General features: G+C 40.3%; 1 protein-coding gene across 2 annotated transcripts in view; it reads right to left on the bottom strand.

Moving 5' to 3' along the window:
- Positions 1-3,308: 3,308 nt before the first annotated feature.
- The window catches only part of tyn (trynity), a 222,538-nt gene continuing 202,365 nt past the window's right edge, over positions 3,309-23,481 (bottom strand). For both annotated transcript variants that reach the window (XM_011301381.1, XM_011301382.1), the window contains one exon: positions 3,309-4,293. In XM_011301381.1, the coding sequence (XP_011299683.1) occupies positions 4,142-4,293 (152 nt within the window). In that variant the 3' untranslated portion in view covers positions 3,309-4,141. The remainder of the gene's footprint in view (positions 4,294-23,481) is intronic.

Raw genomic sequence — 23,481 nt, 5'->3', positions numbered from 1 at the left:
ATAGAGGCGGCAGCCAGAATAGTTTGAGGATTATCCCGGGGTGTTGACCCGGGAAAAATACTCTTACACATTTAATATTCGAATTTGTCAATTTCAAATTTTTAATTGGTAATTGGGAATTTTTAAGTTTGCAAATCCAAATGTAGAATCAATATTGTTTCAATTTCAAATTGGAAAGGTAGAATTCGGAATTGAAAGTTGTCAACATAAAAATGAAAATCAGATGATTAAAATTATCACCACGGTTTTGTTAATTTCAAAATTGACGAACAAATGTTTTTGATATACCCGCCGGGAAAAATTCCCTAGGACATCACTACACCCGACCGAGTCGGTAATTCAACTCGGCCGCCATCTAGCGGCATTTCTCGAACGGGCCTTCCCTACCACTCATCGCATCAAAATCTAATTTTCCTAATTAATAAAAAATAACCGATTAATCGATGTCAATTACGACGAATAGGTCACCTTTTACCCTAGTATTAATTTGTTTATCATCTATTTATCATTACTGGCCTTATTATCCCGTCAAAACCACATCCATATACATCCATGCACATCCATGCAGTAGCATGGTTCTCAAGTCGCTAGGGCACCTACAACCTCCACTTCTCCTTAGCTGGATCTCAAAGCGCCCCGGCTATCCCCTTTCGATTTCCTGGTTGACAAGTACTTCTCAACACTGTTGGGATTGAGAGCTGAATAGCTGCCCGCATCACTGAGTTGCTCTTTGATTTTCTTCTCGGAATTACATTAACAAGATGGATCTCTAGTTGTACCTCTCTTTCGTCCTCCAACTAGCCTGGCGGCTAGAATGTCTTAAATGAGCTGGATGTTTTGTGCGGAACGACCTTGTCGGACGGGTTCTTAGTGGAGAAAATATTGTATTATGTATAACAAAACTGATACCACATTGCAGTAAAAGAAAACGGTTTTTATTTGGTGACGTATGTATAGCTTCCCGGAGTTTTGCATTTTATTCTTTCCAGTTCAATTTCCTGCAGGGGATATGTGAATATTTTTCGTAACAACCGGTGTAGATTTCGGAGCCCAGCCCTTTGCTTACAAATGCAAAATACAGACAATATTGATAAATTCGCGAAACATTGTGTTTGTTCGAAATATGCACATCAATTAATGAAATCAGCAACATGATGAGCAATAGTTTGATTATATTTACTCTGAATATTTTATATGAACGTGCTTGCATCAGGGAGAGTACCAGGGAATTAGTCGAGAAAAATACTCGCTATTGACTAGAACTCAAAATTCACTTCATTCAATAATATGATTCTCACCTAGGGAAGTATCGTATATTGTGTACCAAGGGAGAAAAACAGGACATTCTAACCCGTGTGGGTATTGCCGATCTGAGGCAACGTAGAGGATGGTAAACAAGTGGGTTTGAGTGTCCTGTTCCCCTTTCTCGGTGTACACTGTTCTCTCCCTAATCACTAAGAACGGAAAAGCGTCATTTTTCTACATAAATGACGAGAGAAATGTAGCTTATGTCATTCCGAATATCCCCCAACTCAATATAAATCTGAGGAATAGAATAGGCCACTTTCTTTCGAGGAAGGTTCAATTAAATTTTCGGCTCGTCTGAATTATTTCAACGAAATCTAATCAATTCCAAGTGGCCAATTCATCTCACTTTTCAAGGTCCGTCTTTGAAGAAGCAACTTCTCAGGACCACTGTTTATTGCAATGACTGACCCTTAGTCTGAGTAGACAGCTGGGCTCTTCTCGCTAGGTCAAGTCGTCTGTAATAATTCAGCTGAATCCGGCCCAGTGTCGGCGCCGGAAGACTCTACAAGTCCTTTCCTGCCTGTTGTTCAGTTGAACCTCCAAGGCGAGGTCAATGCTGCAGAACCAGCGCTTATTATCGAGACTGGCTTCATTCCGAGTGTCCAGCTCGGGGCTTTCTCGTCACACCAGCGCAGACCTGGTAAATAGCTCAGCATACAACTCAGTTCAGCCCCTGTGTTCAGCTCAACGAATTTTCTCGTCAAACCAGCGCAGACCTGGTAAATCGCTCAGCGTACAACTCAGTCCATCCCAAGAGTTCAGCTCGGGGATTTTCTACACTAAGCCGTGCCGAGCTGGTGAATCGCTCAGCGTACAACTGAATTGATCCCGAGTATGCAGCTTAGGAATTTTTCTACGCCTAGCAATACAAAATCAGCGACTAACCAAGGCCTGTTAGCACTAGCAACACCTCCAGAGTCATCAACACATCATCTGTAACGATGCTAGCGAAGCGTGTTTGCGCGTTTTCAATACCATCAATGCTAGAGGAGCTAGCATATTTTTGGAGTTCTCCCAAATCCACTATGAAGAGGAAACACCTAGAGATCGCCCCCTCCCTTCCACCGTTTATTTCTACCAATGTAAGTCAGAAAAACACACTAATAATATTTACACTATTCTTTCCTGCACCTCTTTCAAGATTACCCTTGGTTTTTATCTTGGACTTTTACTTTTGTGTATTTCAAGTGAAGTGTGATAAACTTAAAAATCTACTTAAAGGAAAACTTAAAGGTATATTTCTCTTTGTGTGCTATTTCAATACTTATACTTAGTCCCACTTAATAGGCCCCATTAAGTGAAATTTATAAGATCTTCTCTCTTCCGGACACTACTTGTCGTGAGTAGTTCCGCTAAACTCACCTCAGGCGTTCACCTTTTATTCGATATTTCGACCTACCTATAGTGACCAAGTGTCCGCGTACAGTATTATCGCCCGAGTTGAAGGCGGGGTCGGTAAGCACCTGCGTAAGACTCCGATTTTACTTGCCGTGGTGAAAACATCATTTTGCATAGAAGCTACGTGAGAATTATGCAATTATAATACATAAATAGCGTGGAAATACACGTGACGTTGATAAGTAAATAGGTCTAAGGATCAAATCTTATTTGTAGTTAATCTGTTCCTCACGCGGAATAAAACTACTTCATTTATATATTCATTGTTCACATTTTTGTAGTTTTCACGTTAGAAGGGACTGTGAGAGTTTGTGTTATATATATTCACTGGTTTATTTTTCATGTACATCCAATTGGGGATGACCAACATACCACTGTGTATCGTTTAAGGTTTAAAGAAATGAGTGAAAATCATAATTATTGTCATCGTTATGGAAGATAATCACGTTCCTTCTTTTAGGCATTCAATTTATACGTCGCTCTCCTGGAAACTTAATGGGTTAATGGGGTTCATTTCCAAAAATGACATATTCTATTCTTTGAAATTTCCAAACAAATGTTGTGCTCACTCACATAATTGGGGAGGAATTGAAATAATAAAGAATCATATACTTTGTTTATTCACTTCAGTAACATTTTTAAAAATTATTCTAAATATGTCATAGTAGAATTTTTCAAAAATATGCAAAAAATTGACAGCTTTAACGATCGTGCAATGCTCAATCACATAATCGAAGTAATACACTTTTAGAAACCGAATTGATGAATTTTTTCTTTTACTGCTCTCGTGGAAGAAAATGAGTAAAAAAAAAATGATGAAAAACAATCGATCCTTATTATTATGATGAGCATGGGACGATGCAACTACCAATTTTGTCAATCGCAACTCTACTTATACATGCCGGTTCACGATTCATCTGTAAAATCCATTAATATTTAATAAAATAAGAAATTAATGAAAGAAAATGGTAAAAGTAGTAGTAATTATCGATATATAGGTTAAGTGTAAACGTCCAAGCATCGCTGGTCTTGATACGGGTTACAATTCGCTATTACACATGTTGTGCGACCTCTTTCATTGGGCTAAAAACCCATCTTAATTCCATCTATTTGCTAGATATATTTATAAATTGGTGTATAAATGGATTCGGAGAAATGCCTGCTTTTTCAGCATTCTACTGCTCATTGCAACCCAATCAAAAGTAGCAAGTTTAGAAATGAAAAATCAGTCAAATATTTTGTAAGATGTACTTAAATAATCTCAAGTTAATGATTCTAGTACTCTCTAATGTTCGTTAATTCTCCTTTGTTAATCATCACTGCAATGTCCGTGTGAAGTCTGCGTTAGCTTTTCTTTCTGGCATTTAGAATTCATCCTCGTTGGTATTATCCATGTCTGCCCACTTTGTTGTGATTGGCATAACGATCGAGATTTTCAGGGCATCATTTTACCTGGAGAGAGCCATTTTCTCGTGTAGTAACAGAAGACTGTAGAAACGTAAAGAAGAACCAAAAGAGCACAAGTGATACCCAGGGTGAGAATGGATGCTTTGGATGGACACGGTTCAACGATGGTCACCGTTTCGGCTGAAAAATATTAAACATGAATTACTAACAATTCTAAGCCGTCATAATTTCTACAATAATTGATTCATCAATAAATCAGCAAAATCCTTCCGAATATATGGAACTTATTCATGGAGTCCAAATAATTAATTTGGTTAGCATTCATCCATTTCTTTTTTAAATTTACTGCAAATAACATTTGAAAATTTTGCAATTTAATCGTCAAATTACTCGTACCAGAGGGGAAATTTCGTTCAGGACCAGATCAGGATTTGATCGGGTCAGCCCTGATGATCGATCAGGATCTGACATGGTAACTGGATCAAGTCCTGATAAGTCATGTAACGTCTTTTTTCATCAAGACTTGATCAGGTCAACCAGTTCAGGATTTGATCAAGTCAATCTTATTTAAAGTGGATGATGCGAATAAACAATAATTATTCGCCGAAAACAAAAAATAATGCAATTTTATCACTATAGTTCATCTACTTTAATGCACCCCTTCCATTATTAATGATGAAAACCACTTATTATTTTTCCGATGCTGGGCGTCGAACCGACGATGTTCCGATTAGTAGTCCTATGCCCGGTCCACTGGGTTTTTTTTTTTTCAACCAAGTTTTTATCCAGAGTACAACAGATACTATTTACAATATTTACAAACCTTAAAAACTTGTATCGAAAAATGGTTTCTCTTATATTATTTCAAAAAGTAGATAAACTTAGGCCTTTATAGACTCTCTAGTTTATCTAACAACGGTAAAAAAAAATCAAAAACAGGGTATATCTGTTGGTGAGATTTATACATTATATACTGTATTTTGCAAGTTGATGTCCGATAAAGTGCTTAAAAAAAAAGAATATATAATGCTTGCTTAAATATAAAAAAAAAGAACAACAGTATTTGCAATTTATTTGGGAATCAAAGAGTGTGATTTTTTTAATCAATATGAAAGAGGGGGAGGAAGAAAAGAAAAAATCATTCATTGTGAATACAAGCCTTGTGATTCACTTTGATATTTATGAATCATTGATCATGAGTCATTGATGCGTGATGTGAAATATTTCTATTGTATAAATACAGTATCAAAATTTCTTTATTATTATTTTATTAAAAAATTTTAAGGACGACGATAATTGTGTCGGAGATATCGACTTCGACGTCTATCTTTATTTTCATTTTTATTTAATTGTTTGAATGATTCTTCGCGAATTTTCAATTCTCTCATCCGGTCCACTAGGTTACTCTGATCTTATGATCAATTCAACTTCATTTTGCCTATATGATCTCTATCGGGGCATTCGTTAACTTTGCAATTATTCGCAGATGTTCGAATTAAAATTAAGAAATTTTTTTCGGTTAGAATTCAATTTCTTTGATGAACAATGATTTAAATAACGATAAATAACTAATAATGATTTTAATAATATAATACTAGTGAACAAATCGAAGTTAGAGGACCACTTTCCTCTTGAAAATAATTTACTTGTAAGTTAAATAAGTCTATACATATTTTCGGTTTTCTACCGAATCCATTTCGCACACTCACATGCACTCAACACACATGCCCCACTCAGCTGTTTCGCTCACTCACCTCAGATGATCAGTGCTCTCTCACCTCTGTCACTTGAGGCGCCACTTGATGGACAGGTGTAATTGACCATCGCGATGATCGACACCTCCCACCATGAGGCTTATCGCTCTTTCTCATTTGCATATCGACCGTGAGAGTGTTTACCCGCTTTTCTCAGTACTTCTCGTTTGTTAAATTCATTGATCCGCTCATCTATTAATTCTTCTCAGAATTAAGTCAATAATTCATTGAATTATACTTCATTATAGCTCAGCTCTGTTTAGTGATATAATAACGTGGTAACAGTGACTTTTATTGTTAGTTAAATTGACTTTCGCGACGATACCCCGCGAGTGATTATTTGATCCTCTCACGCATCATCCCATGAGAACAACATATTTGCACAAAAAACTGGAATAAAGTATATTGTATATTTTATTCATAATGGTATCACTTCTTCCTCCCCATATATTTAACGTAGTCTGTCATTTTCGAGAACCGGACGACTGGACCCAAACTTGATCAGGTTTTCGTCAGGAATCATCTGACCGGACTAAGCTCAGACCGATTGAATGAGAACCTGATCTGGTTCTGCATGGACTATTTCTCTTCCAAGGAACTAGATCAAAACATGATGAGTTTCTCGTCAAGAATGACCTGATGAAACTAAGATCAAGCTGATAAAGTAAAAACCTGATCCTAATTTACCTTAGATAATTCGGATCAGAATAACTTGATCAAAACTTGGTCAGTTTTTCATCATGCCTTGTCTGATCAGATTAACATCATGCTGACCAGATCAAAACCTGATCCTAATCCATCTTAGGTAATTCGAATCAGAGTGACTTGATCAAAACTTGATCAGTTTTCATCAGGCATTGCCTGATCAAGCAAACCTGACGAAGACTGTATCAAATATTGATCCCACTTCAGGGTAATTTGAGGTAATTTCCACTCGGATTAAGTACTCACATGAGGACGAGTGTGGTGAAGCAAGTGAACAGTGAACCGTCATCGGAAACTAAAAATGGACAACCTGTAAGCGACCGTCACACGTGGGGAAACGACGTAGATGGTGCAAAGCCTGTCGGGGTTCGCATGACACGAATCCAATAAATTGATAGAAAGAGAGAAAGTCGGAGCTTTGAACATGCTCATCGACCATGTCGCTCGACCGTCGACGGTTCATTAAGTACAGTCAGTAACCCATTTACACTCATCATCCACGTTCGCTAAATCGCCGACAATTCATTACGGTGATCTGTGGATAATTATCCAGAGGAACAAAATAGAATACCAATACTGGAGTGTTTTCCTTCACAGCAGAAAAACTTGAGGGGTATGTGTAGACAATTCTAATCGAGAATTTGCCAGGGAAATCAGAAAGGACCTATTGGAAGCAAATAAAGTCTCAGGTGGTTCGGACAATATGGCAAATCGACAAGGTGCACCAAGTAAGAGCGACAACAGAAAGAGGATCATTAACCCGTGGCCGCCTGTCCTTGAAGTAGAGGTTAAGACTCAGTACAGTCGCTGGCCCATATTGAAAAAAACAATGGGGGTTAGTAACAAAGGAAAAGTTTCCGGATTGAAGTCAGAGGACATCGAGGACCATCATTAAATAGCCGAAAAAGAATGGATCAATTTCTTGTCAAACCATGATGAAAAACTACTGGTCAAGAAACAACTCATTACAATCATAATCATCGTGTACTGCTAAAACCTCGGCAATCTTATCCAGCAACAGGCACTCATAAAAACGACTTGTCGAGGCACCACCCGGCCATTCAGAATCATTGTGGAAGCTTGCATTCTAAGCAGCTTGGCACCGAATATACCGCCATTTGGTTGTGTTCATATCAACTACGACAACTTTAACTGCTAAGATCATCCCCCAAACAAAAACTGCCTTTACTGACCTCATCATCGGAATTGACAGCTACGGAAAAATTGTAAGAGAAAAAATCATCAGTTTCAAGGAAATGACACTCAGCAGTCAGCTAACAAACTAAGGTTTGGCTGGGTTCTAGCAGACCCAGTCTTCTGCTGCACAGACTTTTACCCTGAAACATCATTGAAAGTAAATTCACAGACGATCAATCGATAACTACTACAACTTCTGAACAAATTGTGGATCCAGGACGAATGATCGCATACGTGATCATTATCATGAGTCATAAGATCATCTCCACATGACGGTCATCAGTTCCAGGTAATGATAATTTCTGCGCGAAATTCATGGTATTGCTTCGACTTATTACGGTGTTGTAATATTTTTCTCCGACACCTTCTCTCCTACTCGTACTTTGCTTGCCGTTTCTACATAAATTTCTTTCACCCCTTCTATCAGTTCCTTCGATATTCCCCTTCTCGCCATCACTTCCCACATTACCCCTCTATTCACCCGGTCGAACGCCGCCTTCAGTTCAACGAAAAACCCGACTAGTTTCCCTCTCTCCTTTACCAACTGTTCATTTACCAAATAATTCAGCACATAGATGTTATCTATAATCCCCATTCCTTGCCTAAATCCCGTCTGGTTATGCGATACCACTTTCTTTTTCCTAACCTCCTTCTCTCACCTCTTTGCTACCACCGCTGCATACACCTTATATAGTGTGTGCAGTAGCGTAAGCTGTCTGTAATCTTCTACCTTTCTTCCTTCCCCTTCCTTCACTATCGGCGCTAGTAAGCTCTCCTTCCATTCCTCCGGCCACCCCTCTCTCCTCCATACTCTATCACAGATCCTCTAAGCTACCTTCCTCATCCCCCTTCTTTCTAGATTTCATACTCAATTCCATCTTCTCCTGCTGCTTTTCTTCCTTTCAGTTTCCTTATAGCTTCCTCCACTTCTTCTTGTTCTAGTCCCTCTTCCTCGCATGCTGCGTTTTTTCTCCTGTCCTGCCCCCTGACCTTTCCTTCTACACCCCCTAACTGCCTCATAAAATACACCTTCCATTCTGTAATTTCTATATTCTCATTAATTCCTTTCCATATCCCTCTTTCTCTATTTATTACTTCCCATATCCTGCCTTCTTCTACCGCCCTTTCCACTTCCTTTTTGAACTTCTCAATTTCCTCCGCTCTCCTCACCTCGCATAGTTTGTTATATTGCCTTTTTCTTTCCTTAATATTCCTTACTCGCCTTCAGCGCCTTCGTCACTTCCCCCTGCATATATCTACACTCCTCGTCCCGCCCTTAACCACTCCCACCCTTTTCTCTTCCTCTTCATTTATTCCTCTATCTTTTCTTTAAACTACTTCATTCTTTGCCTTACCTCCTCCAGCATTTCATCTACCGCCCCTCCCTCCCTCCACTCCACCCCTTCTAGCCTTTTTCTAAGCTCCCCTTTTTTCTCCATATCCCACTTCGCGCCCTTTATCATTTTCACACCTGCTTTTCATCCTTCCTTTATCTTTTCTTTTTTCCTTTATCTTTTCTTCACCCCCCCCCCCCCCCCCCCTTCACCATTACCACCAGCGGATAATGATCTGAGTCGCACCTCTCCCCGACTTCAAACCTCTCTAACCTTCCTCTTTCTTTATCCTCCGCTAATGCGTAATCTATTACCGAACTCACTCCTGCCCTCTCAAAACTAAATTCTCCCCTTTCATCCCCCTCAAAGTTCCCATTCAAAATCGACCCTCCCATTTCCCCCAATATTCTCAAAAGCTTCTTCCCCCCTTTGCCTGCTTGCCTCCTATCCGTCGAATTTCATTTGCCACTCTTCTCTCCGTCTACTTCCTCTTCCCCTCCACCCTCACGTCCTGTATTCATATTGAAGTCTCCCCTGATGAGCACCAACTCCACTGTTCTCATCTCTATCACCAATTCTACCGGTTCTAACTTGACCTCCTTATCCTCATTCACATACGTACCTATCACCCTCCAACCCTCTCCCCCTACACGAAACTCGCCTTCTATCCATCCCTCCATTCCTTGCTCTATCGTTTTCAGACCCCCCCCCCCCTCAGCACCTTCTTTATCCCCATCATCATACCTCCGATCCATCTCCCCTTCTTCTTGTCCCTTTTACCCACCTGCACCTTCCACCTTAACTCCTTCGGCGCCCGTCTCTTTATACCCTCCCAATCTTTCTTATCCAACCACGTCTCTAACAAAATTACCACGTCCCACTCTTTCAGCCTCTTCCAAAAATCCGGGTCCTTCTTTTTCACCCCTGCTACGTTCCAAAAGGCCATCTTTCTCACCCCATCTTTCACGCCCATACCCCCCTTACAGTTTTCGCTGTTCTTATCTACTCTATCGACCTTCTGCTGTCTTCCCCCTCCGTCTACACAGCTGCTACCGCCCCTCGTTCCTCGTTCTCCACATTACTTCTCCTTTCTCCCTCCTACCATAATTCTCCATTCCCGTTTCTTAATTTCATCGTTCATCCCAGACCCACAACCTCCCCTCAATCCACGATCTTCCTCTTCCCACTCCGACCTCGCTTCCCCACCTTATTTCCATATCCGTCCATCTTTCCAACTTCCACTGTATCCTCCTCTCCTTGAATGTAAGGTCATGATCTAATCTCTCCTTTTTCCCCCTCAACTTTCCTCTATTTTCAAAAACTTCCTTTTTTTGGTCGTCACTCTTCAGCCTTACTATTGTCGGCTTCCCTCCTTCCCTAACTTTGCCACCAAATTTCCTCAGCCAGTGAACTTGCACCTGCACCCCTCGTACCTCCACTAACAGCCTCTCCACTTCCTCTCTCCCATCCCCTGTAGATATCCTCATTCTCCTAATGATCAAGTTACTCTTTCTCTTTTCTCTCTCTACTTTTTTTTCCCTCCATTACAAATCCTGTATTCTTTTCTCTATATTTACCCTTACATTCCCCCCTCCCTTCCCCAAACCCGCTACCTGCTTCCACCTTCCTACTTTTCCTTAACTTTTCTTTCTATCACATCGACTTTCTCCACCTTCTCTTCTGATCTCATTCTCGTTTCATTTTTTTCCTCTTTCCTTTCTCTCTCCACCCTTTCCCGATTCTTCTAAACATTCCTTCATTTTCTGCATCTTCTCCCTCCCCTCACAACCTTCGCTTCTTAATTCATTCAGTACGGCCATGCTATCCCTGCTGAACTGTTCCAGAAAATTCTCCAACCTGCCTGCCTTCTCCCCGAATTGACCGGCGCCTTCCTCCTTTTTCTTCTTCTTACTTTCCTCCCGCTCTCCCTCTTCTCCATCCCCTTCTTCCAGCCTGTCTCTTTTCCTACTGTCCCCGCCGTCCCTGTCTTTTTCCATACTACTACCAACATCTCGTCCCTTATCCCCTTCCTCATGCATACCCTTTGCTAATTGCAATAGATGCTGTATCGACTCACACCTCTTACTTATTTTCTGCCTCTCCACCATTTCCCTCAACAACCTCTGTGCTATTGGCAATTACACCCCCCCCCCCTTCCACCTAACCGTTCTATCCAAATCACTTGTCCCCCTCCTATCCCTACCTTCACTACCCGTCTCTTCATCGCCCCCTCCTGCTCCTGCTGATTCGTAATCTGTCTCATCCATACTCTCATTCCCCTGTTGTATACCTGCATCCTCTCCCTTCTCCGCCCCTTCTTCCTTCTTCCCATCGTGCTGCATCGGTCGATCCCCTTTATCTGCCCTTGATAACGTATTCTTAAAATAATTCATCATCCTACCCTATCGACTCTCACTCCCTTGCCCTCCTATCCTACCTCTGTTGCTTCGACTTTCTCTCACTTTCCCTTTTCCGGCACCACCTATACACTTCCCTTTCTCCTCCCTCCCCCTCGCTCATCGCACCCAGCTCTTTTGCCCGTGGCCCTATCCCTTCTCCCTATTTCGCCCTCTCCCCTATCCTAACCCTTCAAACCCCTCATTTTCTCACCCTATCCAAACGTTTCCAACACTCATACCTAACCTCCACTGCACTTGCTTTCTCTTTCACTCCACTCTCATACAATTCCTTTCATCAATTCACCAAATCTTTATCCACCCTTCACTCCTCTTACCTTCCCTCCCTTCTTCCTCCCCTTCAACCCTTCCACTCAACAAAAACCCGTGCATATCTGCAAATAAAACTGTCGCGCCCGCGAGATCTACTGCTTGCTCCTCACAGACCGGGAACGGAAGTGCTTTTGGAGAAAATTGAACTTTTGCGATCAGATGATAAAAGAAATCTTGTAACTTTTCTTCTCATAATCGTTTGAAGGGGCATGGAATTCAGTGGTCTCTGGTAATGCCGCGCGCCCCGAACTAAATGGAGTTCGATCAGCAGAGGATGTTACCAATGTTTCCGTTTGAAACAATTCATACTGCAGCTTATATTGAAAATAGCTGGGTGGGCATATCGTTAAAGGGTGTGACTCTTCGCAGTATTTGGGAGACGAAAAATCGAAGCTTGTACATTGAGGAATTTTCGGTTTTAAGGTTTTTCTGCTGTACAAGAGTAAAAAAGGACAATTTGATTCTCGTGCCCAGATGTGCGTTTTTCGCGGTTACTGAACTGAGTCCAAGGCATATATAGGCCTTTAGCATGGCTGGGCAGCCTCTGCTCTGAGAGCAGTTCGTGCTCCCAGCCTCCATTAGTGCGTAACAAAGGATAGACGATAGCCCAATGTATCGGATGATGGGCCCTTTCGTTCAGGGTCGACCCTGGTCGTAAGCAGGGAAATGGGTCGAAAATGGAAAATTTTCCTTTTTCATTCCCAGCACGTTTTTATTTATTCTGAAAGCTGACGTTACCAATCAACTGTAAAAAAACATTTGACAATGTCTTGTTCCAGTGGTCCCACAATTATTTATTCAAGAAGTAAAATTGATTAATGCCCAGAAGGACTATCTATCGAACGTTATCGTTTGTTTACATTCCGTATTTTTAGCCGAAAATATCAATAAAGTGATATCAATTAAAGAGATATGTCAAGAATAAAGTAGTATTGCCCATAACTTTCGGTAAGTATTTTTAAAATTATCTTCTAGCTTTTTCTTCAACTTGGAACATCCCTTTTAATTAATATCGCTCCTTAGCGCCCTTCAATGGTTTTTCCTGACTGAAGACGCCTACCACATTCGCGTAGTCTCCGTTAGACAGCATTGAAGAATGCTGGCCAAGAGCAAGCAACATATATTTAAAAAAAAGTCACTTCGCCGAATTTAAGTACTGCTCATAGACAGCACAATCAATCATTTTCTTCTTCTACATTCAATTCTGGTTTCAACAGAACATGCCTAAGAATTTCAGCGAAACCACTCATTATCCTATTCGGAAAATATTTTTGGCCAGTTTTGGATTCTTTAATTTCTTTTTTTATTAATCGCTGCTGCTATTTTTTCACTTCACCATTTGGCAGACGTTTCATGGGACGTTCCCCAATACTCTAACGACGAGGCCTCCCACAACTATGATCATACTTAGGACCGTTATAATTGGCATGGTTATAAACTTAATGAGACTGCTATTCGAGTTTATGACTATCCTCCCAGCTACCTGGAGGTTGCCCATGGCTAATCTATGGATTCGAAAAAGTCGAAAGTCTATTGTCAATTGCGATGTCAAATTCTTGATTTTTTTTTATTTTTGAAAAAATTTCGGCGATTATTCTGACAGTAAAGAAAGTGATCTCAACAATTTACTAAGAGATAGATCGGCGCATGAAGTAGCCCGTGATTTAAAATGAAAAAACACTTCAAAACGGAGAAGAGAGACTGACAGTTCCTTTTTGTTCTAATGCGTCGTAAACCAGGAAGACCGAAAGTCCTTCGTGCTGGTTCTATGGGAAGACCTAGGAAAATTTATTCTCACTACGATGATGAAGAAGGAGAGACTTGGAGGTCTCGGCAGACATCGATAATGATGTTTTCGACGGTGTCTCGAGAGCAACGTTGGCGGAAGCGAAAATAGGCGTGCTTGTTGATAATGTAATATCATCAAAAATTGACTGGTTTTTCGTACCAAACAAAACGGGATGAGAGTAAGAAATAAGGTTAGTTTGGTGGCGAAAGGATGCTCCCAACTTCCCGACATTTATTTCACGGACAGGTATTCTCCTGTCGTAAAGACCACTTGTGTTCGCCTCGGGCCGCTTTAACAGCTGAGAAAGGGCTGGAAATTCGCCACGTGGATATCGCCACGGTCTATTTGAATGATCGTTTTGAAGAGATGATTTATATGGGCACTCCTGTACAGCCAGGGGAGGTCGTTTGTCACTGTCACGCCGATTCGTCTTAACGCTGAGGTAATGATAGTCCAAAGCATAATCAGCATAGAGACCTAAAAAAAGGACGATTGTGTTGATATGCTTAAACGTGCACTCTACAGTTTGAATCAACCAGAAATCCATCGGTATCGGTACTTAAGAAATATATTATTGGAGACGGGACCCAGTCTCCGAGCTCATCATGCTGCGGCACATGTCTTTTCTACACTAATGACGAGAACAGTATCTTGTTGGTCACGAGTCATGTCGATGATATTCTCGTTGCTTCCGAAAATATGTACTTGATTTAGCATGTCAATGTTACACTTTCTCGGTTTTTTTGGGTGAAAATGAAAAATGAAAATGAAAAATGAAAAATGAAAAATGAAAATGAACAATGACAATGAACAATGAAAATGAAAAAGTCGTCAATACACCAATTGGGAGCGGTAGCACCTTAACATGTGCAGAGGTAATGCGTGAACGAATGATGAAGGAGATAACGTATCAAAATTTGGTAGAAGCAACTACGCAGAAGCAACTGGAGAGCTTACTTAACTGACCCTTCAATATGATAGAGGAGAGGTAGAGCCAGGGAGTTATTAGGTATCGTAGCGAAGGCGACATATCTCCCCTTGTTTGCGATTTTTGTGTAGGAAATCGATCAGAGAACGTTCCTCGTGTTTTAGAGACTACGACGTCAACAGAGTCGACTGTCGACTCATTGATGGTTGGTCGTCGTCTCCTGCTCCTCGGGCGTCGTCCGCAAGGATGAATACGGGCTTCAAAGGATCCAGGAATATGGAGGCATCCTTGAGTCAACCGCCTCTTCTAACGGATCGCATCGTCACGACAGGATATTCATCATGGCGGCTGATAAAACTCCATCGTTCCGCACAAACACGTGAATGCGAGATGACAATTTCTTGGATATGAAAGTATTTTGTTTCCCGTCCATGGACATCGGAGTCGGCGTCATTTCATGAAAGGACTCGCGCAGGTTTTTGAGGAAAGAACCAGCAAACTGTCCTTTGCTGGACGAGGCAAAAAACTCACCAGCGAGCTCAATGTTCTCACCGTACGTGGACTCAGAAGGCATAGGTTGAATATCCTTTTTCCACGCCTTTCGTAAACTAAGAAGTACGAGAAGCAAAGCAACGTAAGAGTAAGGCAGCCTTCACTTGCCTGTGCAAATGTTCAACAAGGCCGTTGGTCTTTGAGTGGACGGTGTAGTGAGCTAACGTTTGGGGCTAAGGAGTTCAGTGAAGCGTCGGAAGGCGTCTGATCGAAACTGTGATCCCTGGGGAGCTTGCACAACGGTGTGAATGCTTCCCTGGGCGGAGTCGCCTTCGGGTTGCGCGTGAAACGGTCCAAAATCCAAGGGCAATACACCTTCGCAATCTGAAGTAGGAACAAGTTGACATGAATGTGCTCGAACCTCTGTAAAGAGACATCGAATTTGGCGACTGGTGCAGTAGTATGCCAATGAATTTTGCAGCGTTGGCATGGGCAGCAGCGTTTGATTCAATTAGAGCTCCGTTGAGAAACGAGCTGACCTGGTTCCTCAAAGAGGCTGGGATGTAGGGTCTAATTGTGTCTGTAGATACGTCACCGTTTAAGGAAACATTCTGTTCAAGGAACTCTGACCGGTGCAGTTAAACTGCGATATCCTCTCGGTGGAGCAGTTGCTGGAGTTTCGCATCAACACTCTGGGCCCGTTCGATTTCAGCAGGTGAAACCGTTTTTGAGAGACCTTCAATGCGAAAGAGTATGTCGGCGACGATGTTGCGATCAATATCGACATGCCAAATGTCGGTAGTGAACAGAGCAATGAAGTGGAAGCAACGAAATTACCAAGGGGAAGCGCTATCTGGGTTTCGTTGAAAAGTATGTACCAGCAGCTTGTGGTCAGTGTGGATTGTCACAAAAAAGTCCCTCGGAGGTGTTCGCGATGTTGCTCCTCATTCTCCAATGCAATGAGAATGACACCGATGCAAGCGGAAGCGAAGGGGAGGTCCCGTGTCACATGGTTGATTGGCCTCTGAAACGTTTGTACAGTACTACGGAGGCCCAAATTCATAAACGGGAATTCAAACAAACCGAATGGCTATGATAACAATTTTCTGCATATCGTCGGGCGCAACAGGTATTTGTTTGAATGCCTTCTCCAGCTCGATTGTCGAGAAAACTGTCTTGCCATGAAGGTTTGCTATGAGATTCTCCAGATAGCACAGTGGGTATTTATCGGAGATTATTCGTGCATTTAAACCGCGGGTCCTCCCAGCTGTTCGCTATTTGCCTTTTTTCCGGTGGACAGGTGAAGAAGCGGGGCTCATGAAATACTTGAACGTCGCGCAGTGCCACCTCTGACCATTCTAGAGAAATGCGCGATGGTAAGTGTGTCTGAGGCCAAACGGTGTGCACGGCACGAAACACTTTGTCCAGCTGTAGTTCCGGTGTGATGCTGCGTTGTGTGCGCAAATACTAATAATAATCACAATAGTAGCTGGCGATCTGGTCTCACAATTTCCGAAAATTCGTTCACTAGCGACTGCCATTGTGAATCCGAGAGCGCATCGTTCGTCTTCTCTGTAGAGGGTGGTAACTTGACCAGAAAGCCCAGTAGTACCATCCATTAGTCGCCCACTTCGCTGACCTGTTAATAGGTAAAAATGGTACAATAAGTCAGGCAACGGCATTTCTGCATAACACTGATAGCCGGGCGGCTGAGCTTTACCGCATAAAGGGAACAGTGATAAAGCGCATCGTGTAGCGATCGGATAGCGTTCTTCCATATCGTTGCCCTTGAGAAGTAGGCGACAAAAAAGCGGGAGAGAATCAGTTGACACTTCTAAAGCCTCTTGCTGGAGTTTCTCGAAAACGTGCATTTTAGGTGATAGTTCATACCACTTTAATTGCAGCTGATATGACTTTAGAAGATGTCCGTTTAAGTCTAGAACCAATCTGTCGAAATCGATGGAATCACCAAGGGTTCTCAATAATATGATTCGAGATAATGCTAAAATGACATCAGATGTATTGATGTGAAATATATTGTTTGCGCACTAGGATAGTAAAGAGCAATCAGCGCTAGAGAATAAATTCAAAAAAATTGATCAGGTTCCGATTTCAGTATCTGGCTATGAGTTTTTTTACACCAATTACTTTTTTCATCTCTATTTGGTGTCCCCAGACTCGAAAGAAGAACTGGAGAAGACCAAGCCGAAGCAATATACAAATGCTTGAATCGATGGGATATGCTTGAAGATATATGCGGAATGCTTTTAAATACGACTGTACACATGTATGTTACTGCAAAAATTACTTGGCGAGGACCTATCATATTTAGCAGTTCACCATCATGCCCATGAGCTACTCTTACGGATAGATTGGGAGTTGGAGATGGCATATACTTGTTCACGAAATTCACGAAATCCGAGTGAATCTTTACAGGAGGAGCAGATATTTTGCATTTTACTGAGTTGCAATTGATCAGTAATTACGATTGATATTCTGATTTGAGACAATTCATGGGTTTATATTCCACATACTTCTGTATAATTCTATAGTAGGACTAGTTGGTTTAACATTCACTTTTCTCTATAATTCATAGAATTCAGAGCTTCCATTGGAGAAATACCGGAGCAAAAAGCCAATGAAAAATTGAACTTGTTGGGAATAGAGAAGAATAAAATTTAGACATTATGGATAATCCAATTAAGAATAAGTTTTAGATGTTAGCATAATCGTTTCCACTGCCATTTGAGATAATATTATCAATCGAATTTTGTAAGAAATGTGATACGTACAATTGTAACGCGCAGAATTCTGTATGTATTGATGGAAAGTGTTCGAAGTTCTGTCCGCTGACAAGGCACTCACACATCCACACAGGGCTCACGCATTTTCTCCCCACTCTCGCACAGCGCTCACCTCTCACCACAGATAACCAAGGGTCATCATTTTCGATACCTAAGGCGCCACTTCCTGGACAGTTCACTTTTATCCTATATAGATAACTCAATTACGTCATGTGACCAACCAAATTGTATCACCTAGGACATTGTAGCAGGTTTATCGGCCTAATTTTCATAGCAACCGTTTACTAGTGTATACGCGTTCTTCTATGAATCGCTCTGTAACATTTCTTTCAAAATTCAATTACGTTTTTCCTTAGAACCGCTCAATTTAATACTATTGTGATCCGCTCATTTTTTTTGGAGTAAATTAACTCGACTTGTGCACAGTGACTTTAAATAATGAACAATTGACTTTGGTGGAACAATAAAAAATATCGCGTGCAGTGTATGTTTGGACCCGCTAAACGCTTCCCGATAATCCGTCCTCATCTCATGGGTAATGGGTATGTTTTGATTTATTGGTGATAGCAAAGGACATCGTTTCGTAGGAGTAAATGTTTGTCCAGCTGTAACCTTCTCCATTTCAGTTTATACCTCCTATTAGGAGCAGCGGATTATCCAACGATGTGGCACATTCACTCGGAAAGATCTGATAGTGAAATAATTAGGAAACGTTGATATTTTCTTCATAAAATATTCGATCAGACATGCAGAACCATTTTTAAGTACATCAATAGTAGTCTGTGAATCAATGTGCTGCCATGAAAAACGACCTAATAAATGTAAAAAAAATAACACAGCTTATTTATTTTATGTATCGTATTTGCCCTAATCGGAAAACTTAAATTAGTTTGTTTTTTTTGTCGGCCTACCCAATATTTATATTATAACTATAAACAATCATAACGATATTGTAATGTGTCATTTTGGTTTTGACCGTTCGACGACCAATGTGATGTCCAGACGATGAGTCCCCAAGAACAAGGCTCGAATTACTGAGATTTTGATACTTTTTTTCATTGATTTTATTTGTTCTATTTGCATTGTATTAAGTCACCCTCTAACGCTTACTGATGAATGACTGCAACTTGAGATTAGGGTGCATATAAAAACCTTCGAGAGGAGTATCAGCCTGAGGAACCGAATTATGTGGATGAATTTTACTTCAGCAATTTTTGGAAGTGGAACAATTCCATTTGAAGATGCCCTGTTGGCGCGCTCTGTTCTGGTTGACACGCAAGACGAGTGATGGTGCTATCAGATGGGTCTAGTTATAAAGGATTATGGATTTCTACACGGAGAGAAAAGTCCAAGAAAAATTACTGTGCCGAGCACTACAATCGTGGTGCAAAATGCTAAAATACCAGAAATTCTTTGATTCACAAACAAAAATTACTATCAATATGTCAAATTTCCTTATACATTCCGTAATTAATCATGTGTGCCTCCATAAAATTTACTAAACAGCACTATAAAATTTGAAAGTCTATCATTTTTTGTTTGAGTTTGAAAGAAAAATTGATAGAAATCCTTCGAAAATTCCTATCCAGATCGGTATTTTTTATTGTGCTCTCTTTTAATTTTTACTGTGCTACACAGCATTTTCTCCAAACATTCTTTAACCCAATATGATTGGTTAGCCATGAACGTCGAATGTTTCCCATTCTTGCCGAAGTTGAATTTAACAATGGTAACTGTTGCCACGACTACGAATTTTTATTTGGCCGATAACGAAGTTTTACTCGGCCGATGAAGAAATGTGACTGCATGGCATAGTAATTTTTCTCAGGCCTGCAGTTTACACCTAGATTGTAAGGCAGCACAGTAATTTTTATCGCAATCACAATATAAAAATTCATAGATTTTTCTTTCCGTGTAGGGACACTAAGAGTTATGAGGAATTGTCGTAGGTGAGTTAACACAAATTAATGAATTTATCCAGGCAATATGTTATTTTGGATTGCTGAATTAATCTTTAAAAAGTTTGGAGAGAGTAAACTTAACTGATTAATAGGCTTTATGGTAAAAGATAGTTAATTGTGAAAAGCAACCGGGAATTACTTGAATTATGAGGGATGGCCAATCAACCAGTCGATTGAGATTTATTGTTAGCCAATCAAACGAGTTGTAATAACTGCATGACGCTTGACTTGGCGCCGTTATCGTTTGTCACTCATCGTTTACATCAGGGATGGGCAACCTCTGCCCTGAGAGCAAATCGTGCTCCTGACCTCTATTAGTACATAACAAAGGGTAGACGAAAGCTTATTGTGTCGGGTGATGGGCTTTTATGACCTAAGTCGTAAAGGGCCTTCTCCTCGGCTGAAATCAACCAAAGTGGGGGTAACACTCAAGAATAGGAAAAGAGGAGAAATGTCGTTGAAGAAAAGGAAGAGCGGGGAAATGAGTCAAAAATGGAAAATGTGAAATTTTTTTCAGCATGACATTTTTAGTAATTTTCAAAGCAGACGTTACAAATGAAATGTAAAAACCGGCTGTTTAATTTCAGAGGCAAGGAACAAATTTCACAATGCCATGTTCCAGTGGTGCCGCAATTATTTATTCAACAAATGCCATTGATTGTAGTAAAACTGGTAATTGAAAAAAATAAAAAAAAATATTATTATTCAAAAATATTCCTTTTTTATATTCAGAATCAACATCAGCCGGTCAAAACTGCAATGTTTGGTATTTTTTCCTTGAAATATTTTTCGGTAAGGTCCATATTGGACCAAAAATTTAAAAAGCAAGCTGAAAGATGTCATCAATTCGGGAGGTTGAATTTGACGAGTACCTTCATGTTTATTTGAATGACCAATAGTTATCTTCATATTCAGAAAATTTTTTTTCCATGTGTGGATTTTTAAATTTATATTAATCGTGGCGGCCATTTTCCCCATTTTACCATTTGACAGAGACGTCATGGGACGCTCCCCAATACGGTGACTGTGAGGCCCCCCCACTACTGCCTCCACTATGACCGTACTAGGACCCTTATAATTGGCATGGTTATAAACTTTATTGGATTCCTAACTCGAGTTTATGACTCTGCCCATCCCTGGTTTAAATAGTTAGTCATTTTGAGCAGACACATTGATAAATTTATTAATTGTAGGTATCACGGACTATTGGCGATTGGGAGCAACTCATTGACTGATCTCCAAGGACGATTTCCCGTTTTGGGAAGGCTGAATCGAGACTGAATAATCTTGTTTAATATCGGCTAGCGGGTAGATACTTTTCAGAAATTATTTGATGTACTTTCAAGGTTCTAAATTCCATCGAGATCTTGGTGAGCCCTTCGCGGGAGTTAGTTATTGCTTGGGAAAGTGGCCTTCTTTTAGTTTAATAAACATTTCGGCAACAATTTGGTAACGTCGACTCTTGTTCATATTAATAGGACCATAACCCATGTAGGATGGCCGGATGGGCCTGAGGATCGGGCCAAGCTCGGTGCCAATATTTCCGAAGCTCGGAAAAAAGACTGGCCCAATGCTTTATCGAGCCTTGGATGATAACTCCGGCCCGATTATCGGTGCCTTCATTGGCCCAATGATGGCAGCCGATTGACAGCCGAATCTTATTAATTTTACCCGAAAATATTAATAACATTTATTTTTTATTGAAATTTATCCTATTATGAATCTTTTGACGGTAATTGAAAGAAGCTAGTAATAAAAAAGAACAACCGACTAGACTGTAAAAGCTCGGCATATGATTGGCTACCGAGGCACTCATTCAATTAATTGATAAAAAGTGAAAAAAGAAAATGTTTTCGTTTTTATGATTTATTAGTCATCCCTGACCACGGCGGCAACGATGTCGACCCTGAAAAAACCTAATCGACGAACTCAAATTTTGTACCTAGTCCTACGCCCTAACCACTAAGCTAATACGGAACTCTTGTAGTAAGAGCATAAAAACGACTTCATACATTTCAGTCAGTTATTTTTGCGCATTTCTGTCCTTCTTTAATCAATTGATAGAAAATTAATTATCACTCGATTACTGAGTATTTCTGTAATTTATTTAATTAAACATAATTGCAATGATAACAGCAATTATTACTTATATCGCGAACGCCTCCTTTTCCGAATTTTTCATTTATTATTCACTTGGCCTCAATGAATGCTGATTCCGCTGAAATTTCAACGGATTTCATTGATTAATGTTAATTAGAATGTGATTATACTCAATAATTATTTTAAGTGAGGGATATTGGGAAAACTACGTGGGGCCCATGAATTGCCAATGATGGACAAACCTAACTTTGTTGGATCGATGTGAGCCAACATATTGACGGAATATCGACCAACCGAGTATCGGCGAACGAAGCTGCCCAGTGTACTAGCCAAGCATCCGAAAACCGAGTGTTGGTCAGCAGATGCTGGCCAATACATTAGCCAAGTCTGCAGGTTCGGAAATTCCTACATGGGAATTTTCACATTTTAGTTTCTTTAACGAAACTTGGATTTATAGCGTTCATATCGACGCTTGAGTAATTGTTCGATTCGATTCCACCTTCAAAGGTTAATTTTATTGGGGATTTAGTGACTCAGAATAATTTCAATTTTCGGGAAATACATAAATTTCCCGAGTACCCCTTGTGATTGAATTTATTGCGGGGTGATAATAAATCGACATAAATCGAAAGTTTCGACAGTATTTAACTTTGTGACTTTATTTATTGATTTGAATTGATTAACGAAGTGGTTAAGGTTGTTGTCGTGTAAACCCGTTTTTCGACAAATTTTTTTTTAATTTTTGCTATAGATAGCTCTTAAAATTCCCTCCAAAATGAGCACAACAAAAAACCAATCATCAGTTTCTGAGCTGAGATATGATTTTTTGAATTAACATAGGTTCAAATGGATTTCACCGTTTTTATTAAAAAAAAAAAAAAAACCACTCGACATTTTTTGATGAAATTAACACAGAACGGAGGAATAGTGACCACCAATATACTGAAAAAAAAAGAAAGTGATCGTCAGTTTCGTAGTAGAGCAATAAATTTTCAAAGTAGCATTATTTCTCCTAGTGGGCGGAGCGCATGGGTTTGTTGCGCGCGACGCGACAACAACGCTTTTTGCTCGAGTGGCGCGAATCTATTTGGAATAGTCAATGACGAATTAAAGGGATGATTCATAAATAAAATAAATACATTGAGTGAGAAAGAGATCTGAAAACAGGGACACGCTGCGCGCGGTTGCCAGGATCGGCACCATTTAGTGTTAGTTGTCTGTACATGTATCCATGCATGGTAGATTCTTGTGTGCGTCAGTCGAGTGGAACTGTACACCCGCAAAAGTTTATATTCTAACTCGTATTCTCCGCTTAGCGGAAGATCAACCCGGAGCGTAGTAAATTTTAAGCCTGACTCTCTCGCGACAACAACCTTAAGGATTTTCATTATATCGAGTTTGCTCGATATTGTTCGAAGAAGTGTAAATAAGTTATTTTGATTTATGAAACTATGAAATATAAATTCAAAACAAATAATTTGGAGGTCACCTTCAACGCATAGAATTGTCATAAAATTCGATGGCGAGAAATTATCAAAAATTTACAATACTAACAAAATTCCCAAAGTCGCAAAA

This window comes from Fopius arisanus, unplaced genomic scaffold, assembly GCF_000806365.1.
Source record: "Fopius arisanus strain USDA-PBARC FA_bdor unplaced genomic scaffold, ASM80636v1 scaffold00021, whole genome shotgun sequence".
NCBI classification, from domain to species: domain Eukaryota; kingdom Metazoa; phylum Arthropoda; class Insecta; order Hymenoptera; family Braconidae; genus Fopius; species Fopius arisanus.
The sequence above is the reverse complement of the archived record's forward strand: the minus strand, read 5'-3'. Positions and strand labels throughout refer to the sequence as shown.